Source organism: Emydura macquarii, unplaced genomic scaffold, assembly GCF_026122565.2.
Source record: "Emydura macquarii macquarii isolate MOO-44397 ecotype Brisbane River unplaced genomic scaffold, CSIRO-AGI_Emac_v2 contig_2636, whole genome shotgun sequence".
NCBI lineage: Eukaryota > Metazoa > Chordata > Testudines > Chelidae > Emydura > Emydura macquarii.
This window is the reverse complement of record NW_027132773.1, coordinates 38,800,611-38,824,463: the sequence shown is the minus strand read 5'-3', so window position 1 is coordinate 38,824,463 and position 23,853 is coordinate 38,800,611. Positions and strand designations below refer to the sequence as shown.

General features: G+C 39.5%; 1 protein-coding gene across 1 annotated transcript in view; it reads right to left on the bottom strand.

Annotated features, from left to right (window-relative positions):
- The window catches only part of RELN (reelin), a 434,942-nt gene that overhangs the window by 252,307 nt on the left and 158,782 nt on the right, over window positions 1-23,853 (bottom strand). Inside the window, exon 4 of the mRNA XM_067564502.1 lies at window positions 5,763-5,833. Within this exon, the coding sequence (XP_067420603.1) occupies window positions 5,763-5,833 (71 nt within the window). The remainder of the gene's footprint in view (window positions 1-5,762; window positions 5,834-23,853) is intronic.

The following is a 23,853-nucleotide window of genomic DNA, read 5'->3' as shown; positions in this document are numbered from 1 at the left end:
TAAACTATTAGCTATCTTTACCAAAGCTTTACTACTTCTATACTGACCTACTCCCTCTAGAGCTATGTAATGTAATTCAGCAGGTCTGCTGCTTTGCCAACATCATTTTACTTTTGCAAGTGTTTATTAATGTATTATTTTTTTCTCCACCCTAATCAAGGAAACATGTGAACCGATCTTATCTCTCACTTCCTTTGGCTACTAAAGTGAAGAATTAATTTAAGTCCTCAGTGATAAGAACCTCATTTATCACTAACTTTCTTACCTGTCCCGACATGAACCTATAATCTCCTTCCTTTTCTGTCTTTTTGCCTGTATATTTTTCATTTTCTTATTGATTAGATTATGTGGATTAGTTTTCTTGATATAATTGCATTTGTTTCTTTATTCATATGTTGACATTTACATTCCTTTGAATTTTGTCAGTAAATATGTATATCTTCATTCTTCTTCAAGCATACGAAAGCTTACATTGGTTCACACAGGTCAATCTGTATTCTTAAAATATGTACTACAAATTGAAACACACATACAGTTTATTAAGTGATTATCCTAAATTTCTTCTGCATTCTTTCTGTATGGTATCATACTTCCCCTCATTTGCTGTGTGTATTCTGTTTAATGTCAGAGGGACTTCCCTTAAAACTTTTCTCTCATTCTTCAAACTTTAAAAAGAAACAACTAACGAGTGAAGAAACAGTCTCTTCTCTCTCTTCATTGTACAAACATAAATCCCATTAAATGTATTAGGACTACCAATGCTTATTCAAGGAGAACAGACATAATGATTACTGTTTCTCTGAGATTCTCCATTACTTTCATGTCTTCATTTATATCCTCTGTTCTATTAAATACCAAGTCAAGTAATGTTTCTAGTGAATGCACTTATTAAAAAACAGTCCTGTAGCAAATCCACAAAACTGCCCTCTGGTCTTATTTCATCTGCTTAATGTACTATTGTTTATGCCTAAATACATTTGTCTCATTACTTTTATTATAGCCTTTTAACATGGTAATATTCTGGGATAGAAGGAGGCCATGACGCCCATTTAGATATATCTGCCAATCTGTCCCTCATGTATATCTTATTAATATGTCTATCCTATAAATATATAAATCAATTATTTAAAAAACATATTGACATACTGTATTTACAGTTGTAGTTATAATATTATGGATTGGACTGAAAGAATAAAAGAAAAATTGGCACTGCCTGTTGAAGAAAATGAGAACAAAACTATCTTTATCCCTTGTAGAAACAGTGAGAGATGGCAGAATGGAGTGGGAGGAAGGGGAGAGAGAAATGCAGTAAGTGATCAAGTGTACTAAGCAATTGGTAAGGATATTTAAGTGATTGGGAAAACAGCTGTTGAGCAAATAAAACTGGGAGGAGTCTGGATGAGGCCAGAGAAAGAGAATGAAGTGACCACAAAGAGGAGCCAACAGCCAGCATGCAGGGGTTCAGCTTCATAGCATAGTTGGGTTCCAGAGATAGCAAACTCAATAAGGAAGAAATGGTTGAAGAAACTCGGGGAGAAAGACAGAGAGAAACTTTGAGGAAAATGACCCAAGTGTGTGCTCTTTTGCCTCTTCTCTTGAGAAACTATTCCACAGTCTAATAGATTTCAATCTCAGGAAGTTTTGTTGATATTCAATGTAATTTTTTCCTGTGTTAATATCATCGAATTATTTCTCGCTACATCTTCTGGTCCCACACTAAAAATGTTCTCTCTCTGTCTACAAGTGAAACTACTTGTAATTTTTTCAGAGAAGTTTTCCAAATGACTCCACAATTGCCACATACTGTTAAGAAAAACTGTTCACAAAGCATTTAATTTGGAAGAGCCATGGCTAAGAGAGACATGCTGCTTCACAGTCATAAATACTAAAACAGAAGGGACCACTGTGAACTACTCTGAATAACACAGATGTGATGGGGTGTACAAACCCCTCACTGGAGGGGAAGGGATTATGGAGCTGCTCTGGGCCCAGGCAGCTCCACACCACCACACCTGCAATGCAAGTACAAGCTGTAGGAGCCACTTAAAGGAGGAGCAGAATAGCTCATTTTCAGACAGCAAGTGGAGGTGAGCAGATCTACATCCTAAATTTTTGCCCCGGACTACTGATGCTCCACCCAACTTGCTGAGGGAAAAGGACTCTGGACATTTGCAAGGGTGGAGATTTCTTCTTTAATTTGTTTACAAGTCTGGTAGGAAGTGATCAAGGTAGGCAGTTGCACAGCACTCCAGGTGCAGGACTCAATTGCCTACTTTTGGGCCCTGGATTGGAACCCAGTGGAGAGGGTGGGCCTGGGTTCCCCTACATACCCACTGATGGGTCAGGAGGCAGAAAGCCTATTTCTGATACTAGAATCTGAGGACTAGGAAGATCCCATATCTCAGAGACTCTTGGACTTCGGCCAGGTGAAGCCAGAAGCCTCTTGCTGAGCTGTGGAACTAACATTTGTTGGACTTTTTACATAACCTGGAGCGGGCGTATACAAACTTTGGCCAGTCAAAGAGCTGAGTCACAGAAGCAGACACGCTGCTACAGGGGATGCCAAGACAGAAGAGCACCTGTCATGCCCTCAGCTGACCACCTGGCAATGCCTGGTGGGACCACGCCCCTTCACAACAGCCCATAGAACTTCCCATAAATAATTCTGTTTGAATGACAGCATATCTTTTAGAAAAACATCTAATCTTGATTTAAAATTGCCAGTGATGGAGAATCTACCACAGCCCCGAGTAAATTGTTCTAATGGTTAATTACCTTTACTGTTGTGGAGGTGTCGAGATGTCTGGGAGAATGGCACTCTAAGGACATGTGTGATGCAAGACTGGTGTGCAAGATTTGAGGTGATCCATAAAAAGATTGTCTAAATGTAATGTGGAGAAAGTGTACTGGGACATGATGGAAAACTCAGTGGCTGTGAGGATAAGAGTAGAGACTGGGATAAGGCAGGAAATGTTGGAAGCCATCTCAGAAATGCTGTAAAAGGAACTGGGTATTCATATCAGCAACCATCTGGCGGCAGATGACAGACTTTCAGATTTGAGAGGCAGAGGAACCAACAGAGGTAGTGCAGCTTCAGATCTTTTATTTTGTGCACCTAACATACAATTAACAGACTCTTCTTAACAGCTGACCCCTTAATTGCCGTGAATTCAGACAACTTTGAATAGTACAATAACTGATCCTTTGTAAGACAACATACGCCTTTCAGATTATCGTTAAGTCCCAAACTTCACGTAAGATTGCAGCGATGTAGAGTGAAAGAAATAAAATTCCTTGGTGTCAGTATTCCTGGGAAAGAAGCCTGAGAAACCACATTGACATCAGCCCTCACCATCCCTCTGCAGCTCCTCTCACCCAGGTCTCTGACAGCATGGAAAAATCTCATTGTTTTGGCCATATTCTCCTTGACTCCCTGCTGCTGCCAGTTATATGCTCTTTCTCAACAACTTGTCATTCCCTAGCTTTCATTATGCTTCTCTCTCCTTGCTCCCCAACCTCTCCAGCCATTTCTTTAGCATCACTTTTAGTAGCTCCTCATTCCATCTCCTACTCTTCATGTGGTTCCCTCAGGGCCCCGTCTTTGGCTACGTCTCCATAGCATTCTCACTTTTTCTTTGAGGATCTTACCTGCTCACACAGCTTTGACTGCCATCCTTATGTTGTTGACTCTGCATGTCTACCTTTCAACTCCTGACTGGTCTCTATCCAACAACATAAGGATGGCAGCCCTGTGGGAACCAAAGCTACCTTTCAACTCCTCACAGCAGGTGAGTCCAATCCAGCCAATTAAAGAGGGCTGGGAAACACCAGGGCCTATAAAGGGCTGCTAGTGGGCAGTTGGAGGAGATGGACTTAGACAGGCTGTGCCCTGGGGAGGGAAAGCCACATTGGAGTGGTGCTAGCTCTTGTGGTGGCTCCCGGTAGCAAGGGGCCAGGGTCTCAGGGAACCAATTTTGGGGTGGTTTCTCCAAGGAGAGAGCAGAGCTGACTGAGACAGGGAAACTGCTAGGAGCAGGAGTGCCAGATACCCCTGGGAGAGCTGATCCTGAAGTCTGAGGCTAAGGAATGAGTTAAGACAGTTTTCTGTTTATTGGCTAACCTCTGTTAAAGAAATAAACCTCCTTGCAAAAGCCTGGCTGTGGCAGCAAATGCTTTGGAGTTGGGGGAGAAGCTAGGCCCGGTGACACCATCTAATCTCATATTTCAGCCCATGTCTCTGAGTCTTTACCTAGAAGTTGCACTGTCAGCTCAAACTTAACATAGCCAGAACTGTACTCCAGTGCTACCCGCTTGGAATTCTGTCACCTGTTCACAGCAATACCATCTTCCCAGGCCCATGCAACTCCCCCTCTCTTGCCCTGCGTATGTAGGCCATGGTTAGATCTCAATTCTTCCCCACATTTCCAAAATCCAACCTCTTCTCTCTGTCCACACAGTGAAAACTCTGATCTAGGCTTTCATCATCTCCCATATTGATTACTGTAACCTTTATACAGCACCTAGCATAATGAGTTTCTGGTTCATGACTCGGGCTCCTAGGTGCTACAGTAATAACAATAACAATAATAGTAATAAATCCACTATGGCTTCCCCAACATCCCCAATCATGTTCTTCCAATACATTCAAAACACAGCTGCTAAAACTATTTTCCCAGCTCATCGTTCTGACAATGTCAGCCTCCTCTTTGAATCCCTCTAGTTGCTTTCCATTTTCTTGTCCTAAACTTCAAGGTCCTTCATAACTCTACCACTCAGTTCTGTTTGTTTCATTCTCTTAATCAAATATTCAACTGCATTTTCCTATAAAAAGCTGAACATAAAAACATTCCTAAACTCATCAGAAATATCTGCAGTTCTGTTTGATGCTGAAAAGGGCCTATTTTGTGGGATTTTCCCTTATCTATGAATCTGCATGATGCATCTCTGATTTTGGAATATTTCTCTTGGATTGACCACAAAACCTATTTTTTGGCCAGTGTTCCACTGTCTCATCTAGCATGGAAATGGGATTGTTGGGAGTGTACACATAAAACTCCGAGTCAGTGTCAGTGCAGAAATTCCTTTGTTTTTCCACTATAAATGATGAATACCTGCTTCACCACCAAGTGTTTTAATGAAGTGTGTTCAGTGTAGTATGTACAGTTTGTAGACATACTTTCACAATATAAGATTTATTTTCAGATCATTCATCAAAAGGATTTATATGATAACCTGTAGCAACAATCTGATTTTGAAGAAGTTAGTATACTTCAAACAATCCTGTTTAGCTTTAAAAATGATCAAATGTTGTAGCTGACTAGAAGAAATCTGATGACCTACTTTTGCAAAATGGGAAAGCAGGTTCCCTACAAAGATACCATTGAGATCAATAGCAAATGAAACTTTAGCTGTAGGCCTATTGCATTTTTTTTTTACAGTTAATACAGTCGTAGTTATTCAACTTGTGTTTCCGACAAAAACAGAGGTTAGCCCCATTTGAAAAGTTTCAGAGTATTTTAGAATATGATTTATTTTAATTTTTTATTTTCCTTCTTGTTTAACAGTTGGGACCTATGTATGAAATTCCCCTGATCATTCATTAGAGAGTACAAAGGGAAACTGGATTAAGGATATAAAAAGACCCTAACTCTGGATTTTCCATGATCAATGAAATAGCTTCCTTCCACGATGAATAACACTGATATGAATAAAAATGGAGAAAGCACATTTGGCATTAAAATTTAAAATGCAATTGCTCTCACCTCCGTGTTCACACAATTGCTGTGCTAAGGCATCCTTGAATATAACTTGGCCCCTGTGGGTAGCTGTAGCCCTGGAAACATAAAGAGACAACAATAAACAATGTGGCAAGCTTATTTACATAAATGGATAGTCAAATCAAAGATGCGTTTCTGGTTTTTTTCTCTTCTCGCACTCCTGTTATTTGGAAGAATAACTTGTTTGTTTGTTTTTTTACTTTGCTTTACTTAATTTTATTTACTTTATTTTGCTTTAGCTGAATCAAAATGGTCCGTCTGGCAGTAAAAAGGCACCACAATATGCTATTCACCAGCACAGGGCTCAGCAGAGGACGTTAGATTTTAGGTCACCACCTGGGTACGTCTAAGCATGTTGCAAAATTGATGTGCTTTGCTTGAGAAGGGCTGTTGTAGAAGGTAAGAGGAACAGCAGGAGAGATGTTCACAAAGCAACTCCTGTAAAATCCCTATCAGCTGATCCAAGGAGAAATAGTGATATTAGTTCTGGAGAAAGTGACATTTATTTGCATTACTCTTCAAAATTAATGTGTCTGCCAGAACAAAAAGGAATAGATGTAAAATTCAGTCTTTTAGATGCAGTGGGTTCACAAGGTAAAGCCCACCTAGAGTAGCCACAGTATTGATGTCCATCAGTGAAAAGCTCCTTCCTTAGGACTTTAATTTGCCTTTTGATCATGCAGGTAAGTCCCACTGACACTAACTGGAGTTACATATACATATCAAGTTTGTCATCTTGGTAGATATAATAGAAAATGTGAATATAAATTGCAGATATTAAGGATTTTAGATCAACGTGGCACATCTGAAGCTAAATCATGCTCTCGTTGACTTAAATGGAAAAACTCCAACTGATTTCGGAACTGGGCTCATACTGCATGTCTACACTGCATCCGGATGTAAGCTTCCCAGCCCGGGTCCACTAGCATATGCTAGTGGGGCTCATGCTAGTGTGCTAAATATAGCTGTGTACACATCGGGGCCAGGCTGGACCTCAGGCTCTCCACCTCTTCCCCCAAGTGCTGGCCATGCTTCACCTCTTCCCTCAAGCCCCACCCCTTCACCATCTCTTCCCCTCAATGCCCCACTCAATGCTCCACCTCTTCCCCCCTGCCCTGCCACTGTTGCTCGCTCATGCTTCCCCCATCGCTCGAGACTCACTGGATCGTCTCAAGGAGCCTGCCTGCTGGCTGAGCAGGGGCCAGCACAAGTTAATGCCTCCCCCTACCGCACGGTAACTGGACTTTTGGTTCAGATGCCATTTAGGGTGCCAGGTCCCCTTTTTGTCCGGACTTTCTGGTCAAAAACTTGCCACTTGGCAACCCTAAATGGCACCTGGACAGAGAAGCCAGAAAATGGACTTTCAAGGTAAAACCCAGATGGGTGGCAACCCTAGCTATAATGTATAATTGTATTTGTTCTGAAAAATAATGTATAAAATGTATTTTTTTCCCATAAAAGCAACACATATTGTATTTAGGACAAAGGCATCTCATATTGTTCAACTTAGTCACAATGGCAAATATAACACATTTATGAAGTGAACTGATCAATAGACTTTAAAACACTAAATTTTATTAATCCACTAACTTGTTTTCATCAAGTTTTTAAGAGGATTGGCCACAGTATTCGATCACTAAAAGGGCAAATTCATTAGCAGTCATCAGTATTTGATCATTAGAAAAACAGGGTAGATCCTTCAGTCTCAAAGGTGTTGAGCGCTTTATCTAGACCAGCAGGGGAAAGAAAATCCTTGGCTCCTTTAAGGAGTGGATCCTCCCTTGTCTTCTTATGCACTAGAAGAGAGGGGCTATGTGGCTGATTCTGAGTGGTTGGACAGAAGGGTGCAGCATAAATCTATTGGTTCCCAAACACCAGTGGGAGGATTTATAAGTCCTTTGCCCTGCCCAAGTGCACCATTGTGCCCTGGGAAGAAAAGTCCCCTCACCTCTCCCCTTTGAATTAGAGCAGGACTGCGTTTTTGGGCCTTGCTGTGGACTTCATGCTAGTTGCCTTTTGGGGGCTGGAAATAAGTACTTCCTTCACTATCAAACTGGCCAGGCTGGGCGGGTTTTTCACCTTCCTCTCAGCAGCCCATGTAGCCAATGAGTAGTTTTGGTTATAAAATACATTTTGTCACAAATTGTCAGGTGCCCAGTGCAATAAGGTGTCCGGTTCCCTGATAAACCAGAATTGGAAGCAGGTTAGGAGAAGGCATCATCTAAAGAAGGTGGGGAATAGGGTTAGGGCTTCTAATATCTAGTATAGCAAGGAGAAAACCCACCCTTATATGAATGGCAAGTGGTGGGGTGCCAGCACTGGAACTAGGAATAGGTTAATGGACTAGGGGGCTCAGAACAGCTCTCCATCAGGTGGAACAAATTACAAAAGAGGGATGATTTGCACTGGATGAGTTATTGCTGGGTAGTTCCCAGATGTCTTAATAAAACTGCAGCCTAGTGAAACCACATTCCTGGTGTCTTGTCTGTCTTCCTGCAGTGTCTGGCACAATAAGTGTGAGCTCTACAACGCACTTTAAAAATGCAAATGCAATGAAAAAATAAGTCCTAAATTTTTACAGTGATGTGAAATATGTGATAATTTATAACATTTCTTCATTAGCACATGCTGTCTCTGCTAATGTAACCCGGTGATTGATTTATATATATATATAAAGAACAAATCATTATTTTGGCACATGAAGACAGCTGAGAATACTGAAAACTTTACAGACTCCTTTAAAAAGATGAGCTAAAATACAACAAGCTTTCAAAATCCTTAAAGCACCATCATGTATACAGAACTCGCACATTGTTTGTAAGTGCTCACAGTTCTGAGCTTATGAATATTCATGAAGATTATTTATTATTTCTATTACATTTATACAATTTCCTTCACAGTGATAAATGGGTATATAGGTTAGAATGGTGCCAAATAAAATATTCTCCAAATTGGAGAACATATACTCTGCAATCCCCAGGAGCAATCGGCCAGCCTTCTTGAAAGGAACAGATATGGTGAATTCAGTCAATAGACTAAATGCCAGAAGATTCCAAAGCCAGCTGTTACTAGAAATCTAGAACAAAGAGATGCTTTACATATATAGTTAGCTGTGTGTTATACATATGTTGTGACAAAATCTGGCTCCTCGTGCTCCTATGCACATATAGGAAAATGCCACAATGGAAGTGGGGCAGACATTTTCCATCTTGATTCTGTCCCTCAATCAAACCAACACATGGAGAGACCTCTTCACAGATCCTCTAGAAAGAAAATTGTTATGCTGGGAATTGGGTGAAACCTCTATGAAGCTGGTGGGCATAACAGCTGCCTTCATTCAGGATAAATTTAAAAAGCAATTCAGCTCCTTTAAGGACCAGGTAATTGAAACAATAGGAAATGCTAGCCAAAACACAGGCACATGCAAGGCTGGAGTAGGAATCCAGCCATATAGTTTGAGGGATTTCCCCTGAGGTCTGAATGCAAACGCAGGGGGCAGGGTACTGGAGGTAGAGATGGAGGCGTATGTGTGTGAGTCAGAGAGAAGCAGCTGAACCATCAGAGACACAGACAGAAAAGGCAACAAGGAAGCCTAAGAGATTGCCCAGAAGCACGAGTAGTGTGTCCCTGAGAAAAAGCTAAGTGAGCTTTTGGGTAGCACATTGGCTAAAAAGAAGCTTGAAGCTGTGAGCAAAGAAACTGTCTCCTGTTGTTTGATTCCTCCTGTGTTCAGGGAAACAGGACTTTATCTATATTCTTTGTAAATAAACAGGATTGCATCAAAGAAATACCTGAAATCATTAATTCCTTTCCCTAATGGAAACAACCCACAAGATCCTGAAAATTGGCTAAGTGTACAGTTAAAGAGTAACAGAACCATTGTGGGAAATTCTCAGGAAGAGCCTGCTGCCACGGGAATAATACAGTCCCTTACTTAATAATGGGGCCTTTGCCCTAATCAGATATCAGTGGTCACTCAGCCAAGGTGGCGGAATGCAAGCTCCAGCCATCCCAAGAAAGAATTCCTCCCTAGCAAGGAATCTTTCCAAAGAGACTGAGAAATAAAAGAAACATAGGAGGAAATAGGATCATTGTGGTTTGGTGAGTATGACCTTCAAAAGAAAAACAATTTACATATAAGAAAGGTAACCTTTCTATATTAACCTCACACATCCATTATTCTGGATTTTTCTCTCTTTGCAGGTTTCTAAGATGTCAAAAAAGGGGTTCTTTTAAAGGAGGATAAAGAGAATAAATTGCAGCCAGAGGAAGAAAGAGAGATTTGCATATGGGGAGGAGGGGAGGGATGGAACACCTCTCAAGGGAAATGTCAAAGTCCAGGCACTACTAAACAAGCTACACTGCTCTGAAAATCAGAGACAGAAATTTTATTCAGAATTGTGCATCTTGGACTGAAATTTCACAAGTTGAAATCAAGTATCATACAGAGACCTCCAAATTTTTTATAAACTACTTAAGAAACCTGGGAATACTGAGGGTCTGATTCTCCTTCGAACCATGTGTAGTTAGTGACACCTGTGCAAAAGGAATGCAAAACCCTATTAAGTCATAATGCTAGTATTTTACAGCTACCGCTGTGTTGCCAACTTCTGTGAATATATCATGAGTAACTTCTCTTTTGGTCCTGCGGCAGAGCGTTTCATGAAGACACAAAAAGCTCAAGCTGTCACATGAATTTGGGGAAGCAAATGGAGAGAGAGTGAGCCCTGGTCTACACTTACCAGGCGATTCGGCAGCAGTCGACGGGAGTTACGTAAGCTATGCAGAGTAGCTTGCGTAACTCCTGTCAACTGCTGTGCTTCCGTTCTGCGCGGTGTCTTCACTGAACTGTGCCGATGGGAACCGCGTTCCTGTCAATGCAGCAGTACGCCACTTGAAGGGGTGGTTTTACTGCGTCGACTTCTGGATCGACTGAGCAGGTCTTCACTGACCACTCAGTTGATCCAGATAGGTCGATCTGACAGCGGTGACTTTGCTGCCGTCAGTGTAGACATACAGAGAGAGAGAGAGAGAGAGACACCAAGCCCCCCTCCCCCTTAGGGGAAGATGCAATAAACTGGAACCCCAAAGACAAAGAACACTAGTCCCAGCTCTTCTATTGACTGATGTTAATATTTCTGTGCCTTTCACAAGCCTTATTACAAGCCAACATCTCAAACTGCTACCTTTCGGGGTAAATGCCATTCACCCATTTCTCAGATAAGATAACAGAGTTTGCATAAAGTTATTTCAGGCACAGCTGGGAGTTAGACCCCGGTAGCTAGTATAATAGAGCCATGTCTCATCCACTTTGCCACATGATCTTTCAAAAGGAATGTGGCAAATTAGGCCCTTCTATAAACCACACTATCAGAGTGTAGCTCTGTGTCAACCTTTAGCAGCTACATCACAGATAGGGGTTTATAGCTGCTACCGCTCCTGTGCTAACAACTGAGGTGACAGCCTGGCAAAGACCCTATGAGCCAGGATTTCACCCTGATGCCCAGAGTTCCATCACTATCTTACAAATATTCATGTAGTCTACTGGTTGTTGTGTATTTTGTGTCCTGCCTAGCTTGCCGTAGCTAACATAAATAGTGTAGCCTATAGGACTAGCTTGCTTGCCTACAATATATACCTTTCCTTATAGATTTAAGTGTTGTTTTATTATACTGGAGTCATAGATTCATATTAACGTATTACAGCTGTAAAGCAGCCACATCCTGTATGAAAGCTAAGACAGTTAGCGTACATATGTTTGGGACCTTTGGCCCAGATAAGTAAGGATGAGTTAAAGGATAAGACATATGTGGTTATAACCTTTACCCAAGATAATTCAGGAGGCATCAAGACCGGGAGAGGGGAGGGGGGCGGGGGTTGCCTCAGTTTATGCCCTAAGTAAACTTCACAGGTATGCCACAAAACCCACAAAAAGGGCCAGAAATAACAAAGGTGAGATGAGTGAACTATCTGGAAAGGATATGGATATGTCATTAATATGCATGAACCTGCCAGCCTATAGAATAAGTGTACCCTAATAGTTTTGGGATGAAGAAGCCAAGTTTGAACTTTGGAGGAGGACCCATATTGTTCAGGATATAAAAATGGGCAAACCATGTTACTTGGGGGTAATCACCAGCAACTCCTTCTTTAAGCTTCTTTTTAAATAGTGTTTGTTAGGATATTTTGCTCTTAGTTTATACTTAGTATTATTTGTAGTCTTAGTCTTAGCCTTATAGCTCTTAACTCTCGAGCATTGCCTAGCTCTCCACCCCTCCACTCAAGAGTTGAGGAACCAAACATCTCTCTCAACCAGGTCATCAGGGAAGGGTGTGAATATATTAATCCAAAGCATGCAGTATAAATATATATATCACATGTGTCTTTAGAATAAGACTGTAATCCTACCCATTATCCATTTGATTATTCATTTTCTTGTTACCAGTCATTTGTCTATCATTTTATGTTATCTTAATAAAAGTTTATAAAATTATACAGATTCAGTTATCAGTGTGAGCATTCCTGTCTTGCACCTCGGTGGTCCCTGAAAAAACTCTTCTGGAACCTGATTCCGGGACTAGAATCTCATTATCTTCTGAACAGATCAACTGGCAAGTCTATAACTCCATTCAAATTACTGAACACCCAGAAATCAGGCAACACTAGCCTATTATGGGATAGCTCAGCCAGTTCTGTCTGGTCTTAGAGTAGGAGAATAAACCCAGTCTGTGTGTGTTTACATATCCCTATATGTTCCTCTCTGTTGGTTTCTTTCTGAGTGCAAGTAAGTGACGAGGATGATGAACCTGCACTACCACCAGCAAGAAGCAAAAGTAAAATGTAAGAAAAACCTTTTACTGTTCTGGGTGACTGTGCTGTTCCTGCTCACGGCACAAACTGAAAGTAAAGCAGACAGACTGGAAACTTGTGCATGGCAGTTGGCTCACATGAATACTGGGTAATCCCGCTGTTGGAAGATAAACCTGTTGTAGTATAGGCTGCAAAAAATGTTGTAACGTGTTTAAAATAGTGACGTGGCGGGTCTGGTTAAAACTAGTTAAGCAGAGCACAATTATATAACCTGTTTTTTCTCCCGTTATTTAATTGTGTTCTGTGCCAAAAAAAGTAAAAGTGTTAGCCAAGTCACCTGCTGTAAATAAGCCAATTCCCGCTATGCCCTAAAGTAAATATGTTATGATATATAAAAGCTTAAAATGCGAACAATGCCAAAGACTCTGCCATAAACTCACCCAAAGTGTCTGGCATTCCCCTGCAGCCGCTTCACAGAGCCCTAAGGTCTCCCTCTGCTGTTTAAAGCATAAAACGTAATTAAAAATAAGTGTACCTAACCAGTGCGGGCATGTTTTTATTCCTTACCTGGTATCCAAAACCAACAGGCAGCAGTGCCTGGTATAACACCTGTACACATGGAACTGGATACAGGAGAAGCAATTTCGCTGGTCTCAGACACTGTGTATAAGGAGAAGCTAAAGCATCTTCCGCTTAAGCCGACAAAAATCGTGCTGAAGACATACACTGGGGAAGCTGTACCTATGTAGGGTACTACTGATGTTAAAGTGGAGCTCAATGGACAGACTGCTCAATTGCCACTCTTTGTGGTGGAAGGCAATTACCTTGCTTTAATTGGAAGGCCATGGCTTAAGAAGATCCAGCTGAATTGGGAAGAAGTGCACATGATAGCTATGGGTGAAACAGGTCTGGCAGCTGTATTAAAGAAACATGCTGCTGTTTTTGAACAGGACCTGAGAAGTATGAAAGGAATCACTGTGAAATTGAACATTAAGCCTGACAGCCAACCAAAATGTCTGAAAGCCAGAACTCTGCCATATGCCATCAAGACAAAAGTTGAAGTGGACCTGGAGTGCCTGATCAAAAATGGAGTCCTAGTACCTGTTACCCACAGCCAATGGGCAACACCAATCATTCCAGTATTGAAGAAAGATGGGTCCATTTGGATTTGTGGGGATTTTAAGGTTACTGGTAACCCGGTGTTATGTGCAGAGCAATACCCTCTTCCCCAGATCAATGACCTCTTCACTGGCTTGGCTGGTGGACAAAAGTTCAGCAAGTTTGATCTGCGTCAGGCATATTTACAGATGCACGTCGATGAAAAGTCCCAAGAGCTGTTGACTATCATGACATATAAAGGACTGTACCAATACTGTTGCTTTCCCTTCGGAATAATGTCTGTTCCAGTTTTGTTCTAGAGGGCTATGGACCAGATCCTGAATGGCTTGCCAGGAGTCCAGTGCTATCTTGAGGACATCCTGGTCACTGGCAAGAATGAGGAGAATCACCTTAAGAACCTGGATGCTGCCCTACAAAGACTGGAAGAGGATGGCTTACGAGTCCACAAAGACAAATGTGAATTCTTCAAGCCCTCTGTTAAATGTCTGGGCCATGTCATTGATGCTACTGGCCTTCGTAAGGCTCCTGCAAAAGTCAAGGCTATTGTGGAAGCTCTGCCTCCTAAAAACATGAGCCAACTGCGCTCTTTTTTAGGACTAATGAACTATTATGGAAAATTTATTCCACATTTAGCAACACTACTAAAACCACTACATGAACTCCTTGGCCAAAACAAGGTTTGGAAGTGGACTTAAGCCTGTGATGTTGCATTTAACAAGGCTAAATGTGCATTGCTGAATTCAGAGGTTTTGACACATTTTGACCCATTCTTACCTCTACAGTTGGCCTGCGATGCCTCTCCTTATGGTGTGGGAGTGGTTGTGTCACACATTATGCCCTCTGGAGAGGATAGACTCATTGCTTTTGCATCATGCACCTTAAGCAAGGCCAAAACTAACTATGCCCAAATTGAGCACTGGGAATCATTTTCAGAATTTGGAAATTTCACCAGTATCTGTTTGGATGGAAGTTCACACTTCTCATCAACCATCGACCTCTAACATCAATTTTTGGACCATGCACAGGCCATTGGCTGCTAGTTGTATTCACAGATGGGCATTGTTGCCAACTGTGGTTTTAGAGTAGGAGAATAAACTCAGTCTGTGTGTGTTTACATCTCCCTGTGTTCCTGTCTGCTGGTTTCTCTCTGAGTGCAAGTAACTTCCAAGCAGGGCCCAAGCATAATTTTTTCAGGCCCAGGACAAACTTGTAACATGGACCTCTCCCACACACATACCACAGTCCCTCATCCCATACATACAATCTCATGAGCCATGAAAAAAGTTTGAATTCTGAAATTACTGTTTCATATTCTATATTTCTGAAAAATGCCCATCCTTTGCTATTTTTGTTTAACATAACATCCAGCCTGAGAGTCCTTACAAGTTTGCTGACTATTTTGTAACTTTTTGGTCATTATAAAGATATTATACCCTATCAATGTCTTGATTTTTTTATTCTAATGGACCAGTGTGACTGCAAACATTTTATAATTAGGCCAGTTAACTTTAAAGCTTTATTTTTCTGGCCTTTTTCATTGCAAAATCATGAATTAGCTCCCCAAAGCTATCATCTCAAGAGTCCAAGAAAGTGACCATTCATTGTGTGGGTCACCTAGCAGATTATTATCTCCTTGCAATGCTAAAGCCATGAAGAAAGAAATAAGGTAACATCCAACCATCTCTCCAGTATTTCTTTCCATCTTGTAGCTTCTGTTAATATTTGTTTTTGATTCTCACTGTCCACCTGACAGTGACAGTGACTGCTGTAATTGCTTCCACTGGCAGTAGCAAATTTTATGTTCTATGCTCTTTTCATGTTCAAGAAATTTAGTATATAGTTTACTACTCTCTCCTGCTTCTTGTAAACCTTCTGAATGTGGTGGTGCTAATGGTGATACTACCAAGCATTAGATTGGAGTCACATGATGCATGTTCTGGCAGCTTTTCTTTGCCATCAATTGCCAGTGCCACAGACACAGTCTCTATATTGAAATCATTTTCATCTTGATTTTGTTCATCTGCTTTTCTAATTAGTATATTGCCTGACAGCAGAAAGACCTTGTCTGATTTGAAAAACTGGAGGATAGATTGGTGTCCTTTAACTTCATTTAGTTCCCTTTATCTTACCTTCTTCCATTTCTGGCTGCCTGATTTGTATTTATAGCCACCACCAGACATGGCAGTATGGGGGGCGGGGGAGGGTGACTGTGAGTGAATTAGACACTTACTCACATATATTTTGGTCCTGCAAATCCTACCAGAAGAAGCAGCAGCACTGGCTCCCACTGGCTGTCCCTCCCTCCTGCCTATGCACAAGGAACTCTGGGACTGGTAGTTCTTGATCTTGTTATGATAGACCATGTCACAGAGAGGAGCACAAATCTCTCTGTCTCTCAGTCTCACACTACAAGTCCTAGTTTAACTGCACAAGCGCACACTCTCTATTCTAGAGAAGGGCCTGGGCTGAGCCAGCAGGCCCAGCAACTCACTGTTCAGAGTGTTGCTTGAGACTGCTCTAACACTGCTTCTGATTGGCTCCAGCAATTCTCTCAAGATCTGGACAATAGATACATAGATACAGGGAAATAAATTTCTATAAATATCCTCAGGCATGATCTACAATTTAGCCTCAATTTTTTCCTCATGGTAATGGGGGTTGCAGCCTGGGCCAGGCCCCCCAAGGCCTCCAGGCCCCGTAAAGTGTACCCTTACCTGACCCCCCATTATGTGGGGGCCTGCTTCCAAGTATCCAAACATAACACCCGCAGGATCAAACCACTCCTTGTGCCATATTTACAAAGCTTAACCTCAGAAGTTAGATGTTTTCCCCCCTGATTCATTCTTTTTTTATACAGAAGTCTTTAAGTCAAAGTTTATGATAGAGGCTCATGGCGTCAGTATATATATATTTTTTACTTAAATGTTTTAAGAGATTTTAATACATTTAGGCCTCAATATATTTTGTATTAAATTCAGATTTTATTTTAAACCAGTTTTATTTTTAAAAAACTAACAAAATATCTGATTTAAATTAAAAAATCCAATTGTTTTGATTTTTTTGAAAAAAAAGCATTGACTTTTATCCATCCCAGCCAGGATCAAAGGAGTGGGATGGTGGCTTAGAGCTACCTTTCCCCACTCCTCTCCCTCAGCTACACCAAGCATAAATTCAGCACAGCAGAGGACTAAGCTCCTAAATTTGGGGTTGAGCATTAGTCTGGATTTTTTTAAAAAGTTAATAATGATCTAAATAGCAGCCATTTCTATACTGAGGAATTCCAAAGAATTCAAGAATAATCTAAGGCCTCAACTTACAACCACACACAAGTATCTTTATATGCATGAGTATCCCATCAGTGGTATAAATGTACAGCTTTAAGGCACTATTCATATACACCCAGGTGTTTGCAGGATTTGGGCCTTAAAGGGACATACAAGTATCATTTCAGACTCCTATGTAATGGAACCATCACATACCAACACTACACAACAATTTGGAGCAGGAAACAAAGATGAATACCATATCTAAAGGTGTGTATTTATGAGAGAAATCATGAGTTCCCTGGTTTTTCATGTTTAAAAAACCCCATAATTTCTGACCGATGTTCTAAGTGAAATTGGTTCATTGAGAGCTGCCAAGTTAAAACCTGTGCAGCATGGTAGATAAGAGAGAGAAGGAACACTTACAACTTCATAATTAAGGTTAATGGTATTGCATCGGGGAGGGGAAGGTAATAGATTCTGTGATATTTCTAGCCATTGTCAGGGTAAAAAAGGCATTTGTCATAGAGTTGCTACTCTTAGAGGTAGGAAAATAGCAGCAGTGTTTATTTCCCGATCTGCATTTATGCACTGCTGTAGGACAGAACCTCAAGGCACTGGAATAGCACTGTTAAAAGCTTTTAAACTATTACTTAAATATTATTACACTGTTCTAATCACTTTCTACTTGAAGATAAACTTCAGGCATTTTAAATATTAATTTGTGACTTTGGTCTTTTTTCCCCCACGACTTTGTCTTTTTCATATGATTTATCATGAAAAACCATCAGTGCTAACAACATTCAGCTGAAACTGCAGAAGGAAATTTGGCAAGCAAAATGTAATTATCCCATATGAGAATTTGGCTAGGAAACTGGGATTAACCACTGTTCATAAAGTGTGTCTAAAAGATGAAAATGGATTTGGGTAGGCATTAAAATAGTCAATAAATATTTGATAGCTGAAAACACCAATGACCAAATAGCGACACCAAGAAACAACTTATTCATGGGAGCAGTCCCACTGAAGTCAGTCGGCCAAATTCAGAAAATGATGCATATGACGATGTGACTTGGACTCCTTTCAATTTACTTCAACTTGGGTCCAAGTGAATGTAAAAGTGAATATGAGTAACACCACTTTATGTATCGATTCTGAATTTGTCTGAGTGAGATAAGTCATTCATAATTTGTACCCAAGGATAGAGAGATTTATTTGGTCTGAGTCACAAAAGCATAACCTGGCATAAATAAAATGAAGTTCAGAAGGGGAAAATTTAGGCTGAATATCAAGAAAAACTTGATGGACGTGGTAAAAGCCTCTTTGTTAGAGACATAAAACAAAATCGGACAAAACATTAAATATGGACTGTAGGGACCAATCCTGCAATGCCAGCTCGGTTGACTGAATGATCTTATAGGTCTTTTTCAGTAATAACTTCTGTGTTTCTGATATTCCTATGAAAGCGGCATAGCAGCTTTCTTTTATGTTTCATCTGACACATGCTATCTTCAGCAGCAGTGTGGCCTAGGCCCATGCTGGGACACTGGTTCAGCAATATGGCAGAGGAAGAACACTACTTACTGAATCCTCAACTACATTTTCTGAACCATTATGATTTCTCTTCTGTCCTGTTTTTGTACTGGAGTGTGCAAATGAGATAGGAAGGGGTCCCAATGTTCCCTAGTTAGGCAGGTAATTTCATTTTAATCATTAGCTTTAGAAATAATTACACACAACACTCTTTTACCTAAATTACCACTAAGAAAGAAAAAAATGGAGGCGATGATGACTGTGCAGTATTCAGAGTTAGAGAGTGATATTCACAGACTTCACAACAGTCCTGGGTTTTTGTAGGACTGTCCTGCTTTGACCTACAAAACCCCCTGTCCTAGTTGAAGCAGCTCCTGTCCTGCAGGGCTGGCTGGACTCAGCACCTGCTTTGTTGTGACCTGCTCCCCCTCCTTCTTGCTCCCAGTCCCACCCCACTCCTAGCCCTCTCCCTTTCCCATTTGCTCCTTTCTTTCAGCACTGCCTCTCCGAGGGCCTTTCCTGGCCTCTCCCTGAGCCTGGCATGCACTTAGAATGTTGAAGCTGAACCCAGCCAGTCTAGCAGGACAGAAGCTGCAGGAGACACCTCTGAGAGGTGATTGTGGGGTGAGATTTCTCTGCAACTCCCCACGCCCCTGGAGCAAGACCTATCCACTGGGAATGTTGGGAGCTTTGAATTAATCACTAATAAATCTTCTTATATGTTACTCAAATCATCACAATGCTCATGCTGGACCTACATATCTGCACTAGGGCCTTGATCCTGCAAAATATTGAAAACTTGACCTTTGTGAATAACTGATTTTTCTGTTTGGTGGACAAACTAAAATATATAAAACAAAGACAAAAACAATTGGTTTGGATCAATCTGAATTAATTTTTGTTTTGATTTTTCTGGCAAAACAAAAAAGTTTCAAAAAATTGTTTTGGTTCAAACAAAACCTTTTCTTTGCTCCAAATTGAAGTGTTTCATTTCTTTTTTCAGATTTTATAACCTTTTAAAAAATAATTAAATTGAGTTAAATTCTGAAATGTCTTTCTAAAATGAAAAGTCAAAAAGTTTTGTTTTAGAAACGCTGAAATGAACCATTTTGACATTTCTAATTTTTAAAAACATTGTACTTGATTAAAATAATTTGCCAAGATTGACCCAAATTTACGAATTGTTTGGGTCAAACCATATCTGCATTTTTTAGCAAAAAAATAAAAATAAAAAATTATTTGCATGAAAATTTTCATCCAGCTGTACTGCGAACCCTTAAGTTCTATTGGAATCAAGTCTTAAATGCACACTGATCCATTAAGGGAGATATTTTCAAATCTCTAAACAGAGTAGGGAAGGTAATGAAAATATATTGTTGATAGTTAAACTATACATGTTTCTTATACAAATGCTTAGCTAAACAATCACAGCATGTCAGCAAACAAATAGTAATAAATCTTCCAAGGCTGCTGCTCAGTTGTATTTGGATATGATGCCCTCCAGCCTAGTATCCTAACAATTTACCAAATATGTGTGCTGCTGTTATTATAAACCATGGGCCAATCCCAAACTCACCTAAGTCAATAGAAAGACTCCCATTGACTTCAGTGGGAGTGGGATCAGGCCCCATATGCAAACAAATTAATATTTTAATTTTCTATATATTCAATAGAATAAACCCATAATTATGATCCAATGCCTAGACAAAAGCAAATATCTCTCCTGTGAAAGAGACTTGATTTGTCTAGAGGCCTGTTCCACTATAAATCAAACTCTTACCATAAAAGGTTAAGTTAAAACAGATGTTTTCTATTTAGGGATAGATCTAAAGGTGTTTACCAGTCGCAAAGAAGAAAAACATACTCCTTTTTAACACATAGACATTGCTGTGGAAAACGGATGCTAGTTAAATTGCTTTGATTTTTTTTTAACCACCGTTAAAGCCAGTTGTGGGTAAGTGGGTGTGTGGGTGACACAGAGAGAATGCATTAGACACTCCTTTAGCCAAGATTAGTTTGGCATTAACAAAACATGTGTCACTGTGGTTTCCTCTATTGCAAATACCTACATTGTGCTGGGGATTAAGGAGATATGGGTAGAGAGATTGTTGGGTTTTTTTGTGTGTCTCTCATTAACTGTGCACTTTACAAGATGGCCATAAGTTTACATAACTTACAGGGTATGACCTGAATGGGGCAAGTTTAGGCAGAGTCTTGTCTCGTTCCATGCACCGACATGCAAACATGCATTTTTAAAATACACTCTGAATGGGGCACATTTAAAGTGTGGATTGGTCTGTGCACACTTCTGCACATTGGATTGATTTAAACATTTTAGAATACTTACATGGTCTAGTCCACACTACAAGATATTCAGAAAATAGGGCCAGCTTTCTGTGGACCCCAATCTCATTTCTTCCAAATCTTCAGCAAATTTTGAATGGGGTAGCATAAATTATCTTGCAGAGACGTGCAATAAAATATACTCCTTCAGAATGTTAGGCAGCCATTGTTAAAAATAGTGATATAAATAAACATTTATTGTGCAGGTGCAAAGTGTGATTTTCATTACTGAGTTAAATCAAATCCAATTTTCACCACTATGCTCCAAAGTGCTTCTCTTCCAGGACAACTATTTCCTTGCCCAATTTCAACTTTTAACCCCTGCCATGTTGGAACTAGAGTTGTTAAAAAAAAGTTGTAATTTTGACATATATTTATATGTTTTTGAATGGGGAAAGTATTTATTTTTCCTTATCCTTAAATGGAAAAAGTATTCTTCAAATTATCCATTCAAAGATCACCTCTGAAGAAAGACAAAGCCTATAAATATGTCAGTCCAATAAGTGATGGTTTTAGAAAGTTATGAACAACTGAAAATATAGCCTTAGAAAGGAAATACCTAGGAAACTTTAAATATGGGTTCAGCTATTGCTCCACCAACAATACTAACACAAGTTTATGTTAGTGTATCAAATGCTATCATTAAACCATATAGTTAAGGTTACCCAACTCTTTCCATTACAGCCCTTAATTTTCAGTTGTTTTTAACTCTGACAAATTTTAACCATTTTGATTGAAATTTTCCACATTTTAATCTCTGCCTCAAGTTTAGAAATTGTTTAGAAAGTTTAAACAAATATGGTACAGCCATTCCTAAAAGTAAGGTCAATGAAAAATGTATAGATTTGTCAATTCTAAATAACTTCTGTCCTTTCTGTTCAGTGGCTCTAGTTTTCTGTGGTTTGGTGTAGAAAGTTACAGTGAGATCCCACACATGCTAAAGTGCTGTCCTGAATAGGGATATATTTAAGTGCATGTTTAAGTTCTTTCCCAAATCAAGACCTGAATGAGGCTAGAGTCCTGAAGTAGAAAAAACAATGTGATATGTAATTAGAGACTGCATCATAATGCATACAGAGAAAGGGATAGAATAAAGGTTGCACAGACAACCTTACTTCTGATACTTTGTAATTTATGAGTGCTTAAATTCTCAGTCTTAACTATGTTCTTTTAACGTATGTGGTATTGTTATTTTTTTTGAGGGAATGGAAGCAGAAAGGAGAGGTATGGTAGAACCATCAATATATAGTATAATAGAGGAAGGAAGTGAAAATCAGAGATATTTTAAATTGTTCATATGTACTTATATCCCCTCTCCCCAATATCCCCTATAACACAAAGATGATTTTTCCCTAGTATACAATCATATGTAAATAAACTGATTAGAAACTACTTTCTGCTTTCTGTAAACAGATTATGAGTAAGACAATTTTTGACAGAGCTTGCCCACCAATTACAGGAATTCTAGTATTTTTATGAGTATTTTGCAGTAAGTCTGACTAGAGGAAAGCAAATTCTAATTTTTCTACTCTTTAAATAAAGGGTTATTATAGTGGCATTTGCCAAGCCAGTCAATTCATATAAATAATAGAACAAGCATCCATTGTTTCTCTGCTGAAACAGTGCCAAGAACTAGGTCTACGTTTTCCAGTGGGAAAATCATGATTGTCGGCTCTGTATTCTGTCCTATTACCCTTTGAGTTATATCTGGAACACTGATTGTATATAAGGTTACATACGGTATAGATTTTAGATTTCTAATTTAATAAGTATTTATGAGTATTAAAATTATATTTAATTATAATCTAATGACTCTATTGCACTTCTTTGATATTTAAAAAAGCAAAAACAGATTTACTAAATTGTGAGTCTAGGTACACCACTCCAATAATCTCCCAAAGCCTACATTTAATTAAGATCTAATTCAAATGCTCAGATTATACTTTCATATCACTCAGGAAAAATCTTCAGTATTTCCTGTATCAGAACAATAAGCATATTACTACTTACTAAGCACTTACCTAATGCCTGCCATCTTCAAAGCAATGTGCAAGCATTAACTAAACAGATTAATTTTATTATATAACTATTGTATTTGCTTGTACAGTAAATAAAACATTTCACTTAAAATGGTGTACCAATAATTGATCTTAAATTTGCAAAACAGACAAGATTTCAGATGTCAAATCAGATTAATATATGAAAGAAAGTGTTGGACAATTGTGTCTAATTAGGTTAAATAATATTAATTCCGACAGGAACTGACTTTTACATGATACAGAAGAATCCACCACTTCATTAACTGTGACACTTTGCAGACATACTGTAGTTGTTTGTAACATGAATTTGCTATATAGTTGAGATTATGCCAGTACGTTCTACCATAGTGCTGTCAATTGTAACGGAGAAAGTGTTTGGAGGATTCTCTAAATTTAAGAACTTCTACATAGTTCCAATCAATTATTTCAAACTCATGACAAATATTCTACATAATATCTTTCAAAAATCAGCAAGCACAGACATCACATCTGAGTGCAGAGTTATTTAAATGAAAAGGTTTAATTGGGTTTCAAATAACACTTAAAATCCATGTAAATTAAAGCAAAATCTGAAACACTGCCAAATTCTATGGTTAAGCCATTTTGAGCTCAGTGAAATACTGAATTGGTGGGGCAAAGGTTTTTTAAAGCCATCTTTGCAGTCCACTGCTCCTGAGCCCTCTGTTCTCCAGTCAGCTTCCCAGCTCAAGTTAGAGCAGCCTCATATAACTTGTACTAACTGCCTACAGCTGCCAAAGGACCATGCCAGCAGCTATGGATCAACTGGAAAGCTTGAACCACATCTCTTGCACTAGCTCTACATCACACAGGGAGAAATCCTCCAGTATACAAATTAATCATGCTTTTTACATAAAGTCAATTCAACATTAGCTAGAGAGAGATGCAACTGATGTCTCCATAATATTTAAACCACAAGCATACAAAGAAAAATAAAACCAACAGCTTTTT